The sequence below is a fragment of the Lissotriton helveticus genome, chromosome 1_1 (genome assembly GCF_964261635.1).
Source record: "Lissotriton helveticus chromosome 1_1, aLisHel1.1, whole genome shotgun sequence".
In the NCBI taxonomy this organism is placed as follows: Eukaryota; Metazoa; Chordata; class Amphibia; order Caudata; family Salamandridae; genus Lissotriton; species Lissotriton helveticus.
The window spans coordinates 285,935,123-285,947,765 of NC_136057.1; the positions used below are offsets into that span (position 1 = coordinate 285,935,123).

The 12,643-nt window shown below is 43.6% G+C and overlaps 1 protein-coding gene across 1 annotated transcript in view; it reads left to right on the forward strand.

The window, feature by feature from the left end:
- TMEM178B (transmembrane protein 178B) overlaps positions 1–9,142 on the forward strand; it is a 679,849-nt gene extending 670,707 nt beyond the window's left edge. The window contains exon 4 of the mRNA XM_078668203.1: positions 1,931–9,142. Coding sequence (XP_078524329.1) covers positions 1,931–2,184 — 254 coding nt within the window. The 3' untranslated portion in view covers positions 2,185–9,142. The remainder of the gene's footprint in view (positions 1–1,930) is intronic.
- The last annotated feature ends 3,501 nt before the right edge of the window (positions 9,143–12,643 follow it).

The window sequence follows — 12,643 nt, forward strand, 5'->3', positions numbered from 1 at the left end:
GTAGTCATCTTGGTAACACCCTAAGAAGACCTCCATCAGATACTGCATCAGAGGATGCTTAGGACCAATGTGACAAGAAACACGTCCTGTGCAATACCATAAATAAATCAATTACAACCCAAAAAAAAGCAAGTAATGGAGTTTCAGCCAGCGAAGCAGAGTGTGGTGAATAAACGGAAACTGTTTTTTTCCATCATGATTTATCTATTAAGATGAGTGTGATCATTATATTTTTGTTGATGTCTGTCCATGTGTGTTGTGTCTTGCATATGTGTAGGTTTGAGTCTTTTCTGCTCTCTTTATGTGTAATTAAGCGAAAGTGCATTGTTTCTGCCCGGTGGTGTGTAATGGGGAAACGGCACACCTATCCATACAGGTCAAAAGACCCGATTCAGGCGGGAGGCTTCCGATTCACGAAGCCAAACGTGGCTTTATTTTATCTGTCTCCCACCTGTCACTTCTTCTTCAACAGAATTAATTGGGAAAAAACATTTTATTTACTGACTTGGTAGTGCGAAATCTCCCACATTCCTAAAATGTTGGCATGAATGCATGCATATGTGCGCCTGTGCGTGTGACTGCATACGTGTGTGTGCATGTATTAGGCCCGGCCTATGGGTACTGTGTTGTGCTCTGCTTGCATGTGATTGCCGAGGCTCTGTGTTTACACTTTGCCTCAGCGTCGGTTCCGGTACGTGGCCGCCTCTGCCGGCTGTTTCCTTGGGGACGGCGCAGTGTATTTTAATGAGATCATTTGCATGCGTCGTGCGTCTTTACGCCTCCCTAACGGGCCGTGGTCCGTGTAGCAGAGCGTCTGCGAGGTGCTGCGTGCAGCCGACGCCCCGTGCAGAGCTCGTGCCCTGCAAGAGGCCGCAGCCAGCCCACTGGCCCCTATACATTCCACGTCCAGTTTCATGCGCCTTTCCCATAGCAAGTACTGCTGAGCCCAGCCTCACTGTGCAGGCCAACGCGAGCTGAGGGGTTATTGATCACTCCTGATAAATAAGGATACCGTAGGGTAGTTATTTATCAGGTGAGATAAATGGCACCTACGGGTCCACGGAGAATAACATGCAGATTTTGGTGTTTGGGGAATAACATGCGGATTTTGGTGTTTAACCCACAAAAATCCACTTGATACAGTAAATACCATACGTTTTCACCTGTTAAATTTTGGCAGTTTTGACATGCTGAAATTTAACCAAGATTCAGTTATTTAAGGCATCTGATAACTCACTGCCTAGACTGCATCTCTTTAGGCTAACACATGATCAAGGCTTTCATCGGGAGGTACCTTGGTATAATTAGAATAATGCTGCAGAGGATCCCAATCCATCTGGCACTGGGACCACCCTTCTTCCCAGACTCTACCCCCAGAGTTATTGCACCTCATCTCTGCCCATGCTCTGCCTCTGTGAATATTGCACTGAAAGGTATGCCAGGTACAACAAAGAGAAAACTCTATGCTTCCTTAGTCTGTGGTGGCCTCATAAAGATTCAAGGGATCCCCTATTCTTGCATAATACAGTCCGGCTCGTAACAATTGCAATTTCCAGTCTATCACAATGCAGGGTACACAGAGAATGTTCCCTTTTTCCTGTGGCTTGTTGCCTAATATGTGTTTATTTCCCATAGTTCTTCTGTCAGCCATTTTACTTGTATCTGTGTATCTCCTATACTCGGTGAATGTAGGAAAAAGGCCTTCATTTACCAGAGGCCAGGTGATTGATGTGGAGATGAAGTGGGGCCAATGTGGAGTCGTGAACAAATAAAGAAATAACAGATATCCGTCTCCGTTGAATATTTGCTACAAACAAGATCTGCACCTTTGCCTGTCCATACCATTTGTTCATCATGTTTGTTAGGGGAGGAGGCAAGGAAAAAACACTGGAAAAATTACTAATTGTTACTTTGTTCTCTTTGTTTGCAGGTACGTTCTGCATCATCTCACTGTGCACCTGTGTGGCAGGAATCAACTTTGACCTGTCACGCTTTCCAAGATACCTGTATGAACTCCCGGATGACATCAGCCACGGCTATGGCTGGTCCATGTTCAGTGCATGGGGCGGGTTAGGCCTGACCCTTATCTCTGGCTTCTTCTGCACTCTTGCCCCTTCCATCCATCCTGTGCCGCGGACCAACTGCCCCAACAAAGCGCGGCCTGAAAATGGGACAGTGTGCTGAGGACTACAGAAGCAAACAAGAAACAATAAAATGCTGGATTGCAGCCTGAAATAAGCGCTGTGAATAATCCAGGATACCCATGTGCGTGGGAGCTCCCAGGATCCTCTCCCGCCTCCTGTATCATGTCATCCATCTCCTGGAGATGTTGAGTTAATCCTTTCAAGACTTCTACATAAGTCCTAGTTCATAACTATGATGACAAATATGAACAAGCAAATTTGTATCCGGACAGCCATGGTGGTCGCCCATACAGAGCAGCCTGACTGCCAAGAAGGGGGAGAAAGGAGAAATCTGAGGGTGACCTCAAGAACTCACACAACTTCATAATACATCCAGAGTTCAGGCATGCTGTGGATAACCCCAGACTTAGAGGTGCTAAGGAAACCTGCCAGAGCTCATACATGCTGAGTATACCTCCAGTGCATAGATATACGGAGGATACCTCTCAGAGCTCAGGCAAGCCCAAGTTACCATTCAACTCAACTCAAGGCATGCAGAGGACAGCCTCCAGAGCTCAACTTGCTGAGGAGAATTCCTAGTCAGGGAAGATGTGGATACCCCTTAGACCTTCGGTGTGCTGTGTATGACCCCATCTGCCAGGGGCTGGTGGGATCAAGGGTCAGCTGTAGCTGTGAGGACTGAGTGCCTGTGGGTAGTTGGTGTTTTAAGACGTATGAAACTGTGACTGCTGTAGTGATGGAGCATGTATACTCAGCATCTGGTGCTGTCATGGGGCAAGTGTGACTGTGGAGCATTACAGATGGGGCCAGATGGAGTTGTGACTGCAGAGAAGTTAAAGGGTTTAGATTTGGTTTGCTTTAAGGCAGACCTAATTGTCGGATAAGTATGACCTTGTGGGTATGTGTGCACATAGAATGTAAATATCTGTGAAGTAGGTGAGGCTGTGTGGCATTTGTGCTATTTTGTCTGTGGGGCAGCTGTGGCTGTGATACAGGTCTGACCTTAGGCCAGGTGGCCTGGCATGACTGCATGGCATATGATGCTCTTGGGCTTGTATGGCTAAGGGGCGTTATGAGGAGGGGGTTGGACAAGTGATGTGTTGAGGTAGGTGTATGTGTGGAGGGCTGGTAAAGTGTTGGTTGAGGTGTTTGTGGAGTAGGCTGGACTGCGGAGCAGGCATGAATATACAGAGATTTTGGGAGGTTGCAAGTGTGACTGTGAACGATATTTGGTCAGTGTTTCTGGGGAAGTTGTGACTGGCAAATGTGTGGTTGCGAGGCACATGTGACTTCTTTGAAGGTCCCCACTTCCCAATTCTTTGATAATGTTTTCAAAATAAAAGTAACTAGAGGGGTCTGTTTGCCAGTTTCCTCACATGACCTAGGCTTCCAACCTCCTGAATCAAATTATTTTAGAGCAACAGTCTGAACTTTCATGGATGTCTTCTATTCGAATTAAATACGTTGAAAATGGAAATCACAAGAGAGGGCAGATTAATGATCCACTGTGAAAATATGTTGCAAGGTTCTGGTGGGATGACTGTCCCAGTTCCCAATGTGTCTCTCTCTTGCCATTGTCCAGAGCCATTGTTACATGGGGAAGGCAGTGCAGGCCTCGAGGGCTGGTGGGCAGGTGATATCTCTGTACAGCTGTTAAGTGTTAACACGTTCACCACCCCGGCTGGAGTAATATTCAGGGAATTACGTACGGCTAGCGAAAACCCAACTTCAGTAAATAACACCTAGAAGAAAGATTGCAGTCAGGCCTACGTCTGCGCACTACACCTTCACCATCTTGTCCATCTTCCTTTTATGTAACTAGCAGCACGCAGTGCCCTTGTTTTCATCCTCTCTGGAACACACCAACTCTTCTAGCACAGATTTCAACGTCAAGATCCCAGTAGAGAGTGCTTCTGAGCAGTCATAAAAATACAAATGTTCAAATACTCCCAACAACCTTTGCCCATTAGGCATTTGCCCCAGTGATTTCTTACTATGCTACTCCTAATTGGTGCTTTCCCTGAGGGTACATTATATCCAAAACGATTATTCTGATGCAGATGTACAAAACAATGAACCGTGTCTTGTGAGGTTAGTGAAACATCATACCAAAGAGAAGATCGCTTTGAGAGGCCCAGTTTAATTTTACCCTCATTGTATCCTTCAACACTTCTCCATTATTTAATTTGGACTTTTAACTGGAGGAGATTTTGTAAGTTCACTAAATATGAAGTGGCCGTCGCAGAGGATCAACCCAAGCACAGAGTAATCACTATTTTGGAAGCTTTCCAGAGTTGGAGTGTTAGGGATGGCCACCTGGGATCACTGGTCGAACCCCCAGGAGTTGGTAAGAGTTGTGTCATGTGGGACATAGCTTGCTATGCCATTTGTTCTTCATAACCGGAGATTACAGAATCCTGGTGAGTTTTTTTTAACTCAGAAGATGTGCTTTGGTATGTGTTCAACATTTTGTAAAAAGATAGATCCTAGTGCATGATCAGTTTTCTGCTTCAAAGTCAGTTAAAGGCTGCTGGGTAAAACATAACACGTTTTCAGAATTATAAGGTGCAGCCCCTTACACACCAAATCCCTAAATAAATATTCGATTGTCTTAGGCCCAGCTGTTCTAGAACTCTCTAAGCATGGTTTTATATAGAATAAATGATGTAAAGGTCTTACCTCTCAAAGTACCCGCTTCTTTCAAAGAAATTACTATATATTTCCTCATAGAGAGTCTCAGAACATGTTTGAGACCCCAGCCTTAATTCTAGCTTTAACAAATGCCCAGACATTAGCAAGTCTCTATTTTTGAAGTTCATTTGGGGTTTCGGCCGTGGCCAAACCCCCCTCCTGATCCGTCTTTTTAGACCCCAGTTCTCACTCTTAATTGCCAGTGCTCACAGCTCATGAGCAACTGCCCCTGCATGACCCACTTTGTAGGGAAGACACCATTCCCTGTAAACAAAACATTAGTAGTACAACTTGTCAAACCTCATCCTAAAGGCATAGTCATTGATGGAACAGTGTAGAACAGGGGTTACAGAAGATTGAATTCTCTCAGGTACCAACCCTCCGGCAACCATGATACCATGGTGAGCAGGTGAAGAAAGAGGCAATTATCAGAAATTCGATATCTGCTCCCTCAGTGGGATCTGAACAGCATCAACAACAAGATTTTCAAACTTCCTTTTTAATCTGACATGTTTCTTTATCTTAGTCAACAGGTAACTGTTGCATCTATGAGTCAGGAAGTTACAACAGCAAAATCGATTGATTACTCACATCAGTATCAATGTATTGTTCCAGACAACACACGTGTAGCAGACTTTGCACTGCTTTTTCAAGGCTAAAAATTCTAATCAATTTGATTAGATTAGATTGGATAATTATTGTGGTATTATAGTGATGATCTGTTGTGACTAAACTGTCATCATGGATTTCAATAACAGTACAGCAGAATCAATTTTAGCTTCTGGAATGCAAAGTGTATGTATGTAAGCTTCTGAGGTAGCTATAATGAGACTTCTGTGTTCCCCATCATAAGGCTACTTGTCCATATCCGCGTCCGCAATGGTGTGGCTAATTTCAAGTGGCCATAGTTAAACCTCTCTAGGTACGTCAACGTAGCACTAAAATGCTGCTCAGGTGCCTCAACAAAAGTTGCCGTTGAGGACCAGATGTTGGGGGCTTTGGTATTCGTTCGGTTCTTTTCAATCTTTAACTTAGTAGGATCTAGTCTTCATCAAAACCAGGGCATCATTTGGCAGTTTGGCTCTACGGGGGTGCTCTATGCAAATCAGTTAGTTGTTCTTTGGAAGACACGTAGTAGTTCCTTTTAGTTTTAAAACTTTTTCAGTTATTCTTTTATAAATATTGTAATTTCAAAAGGTTTTGTGCGGAGGAGATAACTTTTCTGTACTTTTGAACACTTTTTTAAAACTGTTGAGTTGTTTGCCACTGAAGCAGACAGAGATATTTGTTTAATATCACCAAGGGTTTAAACTAATACTTGCATGCAGTGAGATCTACTTTTGATCTCCAAATACATGGGGTAAGGAGCCATGTGCCTATAAGTAAACTCCAGGCTTTTGGAATCCATTTTCTAACTCCTCTGAATCTCCCTGCCCTTGTCCTGAGAAGTTCTAACTCGGATCAGTCTTGCTTTAGAAAAGTGACTCCTCTTGATGACGAACACACCGATAAGCTTGTGTAGCAACACCATTCTCTTGCAGGCCCTCTTCGTATTCATACAAGCAACACCACCGTACCTCATTAAAGCAAGATTTCTCTATTGGCCAACCCTGATGTCTGAATCTACAGCACTGTTTGTAAATCAATCAACATATATCAGAGCAAAAGATCTCTAACCCAAGCCAAGACTAATCCTGGATTCCACATTTCCCAAATTCTCCAGCACCATTTGCCAACCATCACATATGTACTACAGCAAATCATCATGCGAAGGTCATGATTGTTTTTGTGTTTATTCCCTAGGTTTGCTCATGCATTGCCACTCCTACATAGAGACAGACACACCAGCCTCCATACCAACCAGACTCAGTGTAACATACCAACATATAAATCATTGAGCACCCCATTACCAAGCAAGATGTAGATACTTCAGCACCTTATACTAACTATGCAGCAGAAACAAAATACCAGCCAGGCTACAAATCCTGGTGCACCATATGGTGACCATCATACAGCTATTCCTATACAACATACAACCCTAATAGACTGACAATGCAGCACTCATGCCAACAATGAAACTAATACTACAACTTTCTCTTGATCAAAGGCACAAATACTTCTGCACCCCTTTCCAATCAGGGTGTAAATATTCTGTACCAAAATGATACATCAGCCCACACCCTCTCATGGCCCCAGTTGTTTAACACCTACAAGTTACAATTCCATATAATGCTCTTCTCACAAAGGAGAAGCTCATGCCCAGCATCAGTTCAGTTTGTAGGGCATGGATTCCACAATACCACAGCTTATGATCAAGATGCCCAAGCACCATCCACTGGTAAAGCTTTAATGCTTAATACACCATTAACAATAATGTGTGAAATGTCAAAACAGTTTCCTGCAGGATGTCTAAAAGTCTTTCATGCAGTTATCAAGTGAATTTCAAAGACCACCCACAAAGTCTCAATGCAGATGTTTGGGCGCCCTACTTTTAGATAGATACTGAATGCTGGTGACCTCTTCCAAAACTATTACATACATTTCAAGTTCTCATCTCCATTCATTTTTTCATATTACTGTGAATTAGGCTTCTGGACTTACATGACTGAGCCAGATTGGGAACTACTATGAACTGAACTTGTATATTTAACAAGGGCCTTACCGTACCCTGACATTACTTCATTCTTGGTAGAAAGAGAAATTCTAGGAAGAAGTTGGAATTAAGTGAAACGTTTTGGAGCCTAGACAGGTATGTTTGTGGATTAGCTGCATCAGGTAAGGCCAATCAGGGTGGTGTACACTGACGAAATAAGACATCTTCGTGAAATTGACTAGTCACCCTACTGTGCGTAAGCATCAAATAGCTTCTACCCTACTCTCAGACAAATGCAGTAGCATATTTCAAAGGACGAAAATGAATGTTGATGTTTAGGATTGTGCTCTCCATTAAAAACATCCCAAACCAGAAACTCAGTGATAGTCAAAGAAGTTCATTCTGATTGACCTCAATGTAATTCCATCATTTTCACCACTGATTCATGGTTACAAAATGCCCTTGTGACTTCTTTCTGCTCTCTCCTATAACACCTGTGTGATAAAGACTAAGTTAAAAAGAGGACATCTTTAATGTTTCTGTGTTATAGCTGTTCTCGCTGCACAATTCGTAAACCTGAGAGATGCCACCCAAACATGGGGACTACCCCAGCTGTTCTCTTCCTACCCCCCTGCAGGAGCTAGGCTGTCACGGACAGCATCCATCAATGTGTAGTCATCCCTCTGTACATCCTTTGTCACCACTGCAGAGCCAAGCTGTAGAAGGACAATTTCCAAGCAAAGGGTATCTTCCTCCTGTCCTCTATTTTAGCATGGATGCACGAGAAAAGCACCTGGAGGAAGGACGGCCATCCATAAGAATTCCCCCCTTAAATTCCCAGGCATCATTATCAGGGACAAGCAACCACAGGGCTATGATGGAGCCTTCAGGAACCTCAACTGCCCCTGTTCTTTTCCTACCTCAATTGTAGGAGCCAATCATCTAAAAGAAATTTTAATCAATGGAGATATCTATCTATGGCGGAACTGCTCCTGAGCATTCTTGGAGGATCAAAGCACCGGAAAGGTGACGGTCCACCATGGGATTTTTCTGTACAAAAGCAATTTAGCACTATTAGAGCATCAAAAGCATTCAAAGAGAGAGGTCCGTCCATGGGTATTACTATCTGCAACTACCTCCTAGCACCTCTATAGCAACCAGTCACCTAAAGAGAGAGGACTCTCCTTGGGGATTCTGCTCTAGGACTGCTCCTTTGCACTATCTGATTATTCAAGCATCCTTAGGGAGAGAACTCCCCATGGGGAATTATACTATTGTTCCCTAGAACCATTAGATGATTCATTTACCCATATCCATTAAGATTCTCTATGACCTACTCTAGGGGCTAACCATCTTTGGTGAGAGTACCGATTCCTGGAGATGTTTTTGACAACTCCTTAGTATCACTGGAGAATCCCGTCACCTGTTTGGAGAGGATCACCCTTGCATTCTTCTATATGAAATCTCCATAGGACTAATGTGGGGGCTAATAACCTTTGGGGAGAGCAACCACCCATCGAGATTTCTGTGACAGTCACCCTAGCACTATTAGAGAATCTAATCACCCGTTTGGAGAACACCATGCATGGATTATTTTCTTTGAAATCTCCCTAGTACTACTTCAGAGTCCTGTCATCTTTGGGGAGTGCACCCACCCATGGAGATTTCTCTCTCACATCTCACTGGAGATTCCTCTCTATGTCTTTTCAACAGAGCTATTGCCCACTGCCTGGGATTTCTTTCCATGCCTGCTCCCTAGTACTCTCATAGGAGTCCACCACCTAGAAGCAGAGCACATGTCTAGGGGATTTCTCTCTCTGTCTGCCCTTCCGCTACCACCATCATAGAAGGCCAGTACCTAGAGAGAGACAGTCGCACATCTAAGGGGATTCCTAGTTATGGCCTCACTACCGCACACATGTCAATCACCGAGGGGGCCAGCTGTTAGGTTTCTTCCCTGGGTTCCTGTCCTAGCATCATCACAGGAGCCAATCCAATCACTAAGGGGTACATCTCTTGCCCACAGGGATTCCTCTGTAAGTCCTCTATAGCACAATACTAGCAGCCAAAAACACATAGCAACAACTGCCATTCATGGGGGTTCAACTCTTCATCTTCTACTGTGGAATCAATGGAGGCACCAATAACCACCAAGGACTAACCACCCCTTTGTGGATTATTCTCGCTGCCGCTGTCTCCTCTCTTTCGGCATCATCTCTGTAAGCGACAGCCTACATGAACAATAGCCATGTTTAGGGTTTCATCCCTATTTCGTCTCCTCCTGCACCATTGTGTGAGCCACAAACATAGAGGGGCCACACTCACTGGGTTTAAGCCAGTAAAAGACTACAAATGATGGAAACCCAAGTAGGACAAACTAAAGACAATGTCAACGGAAGAATTCCTCTTGCAAAAACATCCAAGCAGTCAAAGAACGTTTTGAAATACCTGACTGCGAACGCTTCCTCCATTCATGTCTGCTGTCCAGAAAGCCCGTCTGGTGAATGAATAAAAACTGTTTTTTCCCATGGAGTATAAAACAGAAAAACAAAACTGTCAGTTGTGGAATGTAAACTGATGAAAAATACTCAATAAAGTCCATGTTGTGTGTTCGCCATTTCGCGTCAGTGCTTGTGTGTCTGCATGTGTGTATACCAGGTTGCTCACCTCCAGGGACCGCTGTCTTCTCGCCCAGGTAAGGCAACATGCTTCAGTAAACGATTACTCTGCTGGTTTCATGCCAGTCACATTTTCTGGGGAGGAGTTTTTGCTTTTATGCCTTAGCCAGTAGACATTTGGGAATGTTGCCAGCTTCATGGCATGCACCTGCATACTACATTGCTTTTGGGCAATGGTCCATGCACAGGTTTGCACACCTGCATCATAAACAGCAGCATCCTGATTCATTGTATCTATTCAACATCAAACACAGATGGAGCTTTGTTGGGTCTTCAGCTACCAGTTCTAGTCCAGTTGTCCTATAAAGAAAGCTGTCAGTGCATCTCGGTCCTGACCTGGAATCTTAATCCTGACCTGGAACCCATCTGCTTTTTAGTATTGAATCCCAGTCTGCTCTGCCTAAGCTCCTAAAACCTGTCCCCTTCTACCCCTTGCCATTAGTGAAGTGGGACATCGTGCAGTGCTGCCAACTGTTGTTAGCGCTTTTTCTACATGTACATTTCTGGACTGCACAGCGATATAAAATGGATCAAGGTTTGAAGCTGAGCCTGGTCAACATTTAAAAACATTCAATAAATGTGAAGCACATAAAGACAGAATAATTATGTTTTCAAACCATAAACGTTTATTAAAATTATAAGTTCATTGTTTACAGAACGGAAAAATCAGGTTAGCATTTGTCAGTTATCAGAATGCATATACTTCAGATAATATGCATTTCAGTTAATCAAAATCATATAATTCAGAGGACGAACCAACATAGGGTCACCTCAAATGAAAGATACAAGGGAAGTTAGTTTTCTCTCTCTAAAGAGAGTACTCTAAATCTACTCTGTTCTGCTCTATGCTGCATCAAATAAGTGAGCTCTAATCTACACTGCACTACCTTAACCCCTTCACTGCGGCGGCTATTCCGCCGCAGTGCTAAGGGGGCGGGGCGGCCGCACGGCGCTCCCGTGCTCGTGACGGAACCGCTCCATCACGAGCCTCGGGTGAGCTGTGCTTGTGACGGAACGGTTCCGTCACGGCCCCGCCCGCCCAATAGAACGCTCAGCGCAGGCGCGGCGAGCGGGCCGTGACGGAACCGTTACGTCACAAGCACAGCTCACCCGAGGCTTGTGACGGAACAGTTCCGTCACAAGCATACAAGGGGTTAAAGAAAGCAGTTCTAGCATTTAACACGCCTATACACAGTTCGTTAGGTTCTCCGGACCACTCATAATACAAGTTTCTCTAAGTGTCCTTCAAACTTACACTATCTGTAGCAAGCTGAGGTACCGGGACCAGCCTGTATTCTGCAGGTGTATTCATGGATGCACTATTTAGTAAAACATTCAAGTTAGGCTAGACAGACCTGTTAAATACACTTGAATTAATAAAATCACAGGACAGGGTTGAGATTAAAGCCCTGCATCTAAGGTTTGCCACAGAACATCAAGAGGCTACTGATTTTGCTAAACCTACAGTGAGAGCCCATACACTAGTAAAGACAACCCTGGGAATTTAACCTTATTTAAAGTTAATGACAAGCCCACATGATATATTTTTAATTACCCGTTTTAGATTAGATTTTTTCCATCACTTACTAGTGGTACCGGCAGGTTTTGTTAAAAATATCGAAGAGACAGGGCCCTGTGGCTGCGACAATGGGTCTCCACAGGATACCCTTCTAGTTCTTCTCTGCCTGTACTATGCTTTTCCCAGGAAAAAGATTTTAAGGATTTATTAAGCGAGCTGGTTTTAAACAGGCACAAGTAGCCTTGTTGTTTTAAAAGCTTTCTTCTGATGTATATACCCTATTTTGTGTGGCAAATTTCTTGAGAGTAGCTGTTAAATTAAGGAAAACTAGGGGCGACTAAAGAAGAGAGGAAGAGATCCTGGGTTATTGGCACACAATGTCTGATCTAACAGGGCTGTAGTAATCATGTGACAACCTCCCAGTGCCTGCTCTACTGTACTGAACTGTATCGGAGAGTTACATTTTATGTATGTTTGGTTTCATATATGCTTTTATGATTTGTTCTCAAATCGAATAAAGTTATTTATTGATTGATTGATAGTTAAACATTCAATGATTATCACATAGGAAAGAAAACATTTCTTCACATGGAAAATAAATGAACATCACCTTTGTTAACTAGGACGTCAGCTTTAAATAGATATAAAATGCTCATTATTTATTTTATTATTATTATAATTCCAATTTGTAAAGCGCATGTCTTTCTGAAAGGGATTCCCACCACTAGGTAAACGGAGAAGACAGAAAATAAGAAAGAATTAGAAAAGCCATGTCTTTAAGTGCTTCCTGGACATACCAAGAGATTTACATGATCTCAACGTGGCGGGCCAAGTGTTCTGCATTTTAGCGCCCAAATTGGAGAAGGACCGACCACCTTGTTGAGCCTTGCCAAACCTAGGGACCATTGCATCGATTCAGATTAGTAGAGCAGAGAGGCCGACTGAGATAAAAGGGTGCCATCAGTGACCTGAGATAGAGTGGACCAGAATTCGCCAAAGCTTTAAACAGATAACAAAA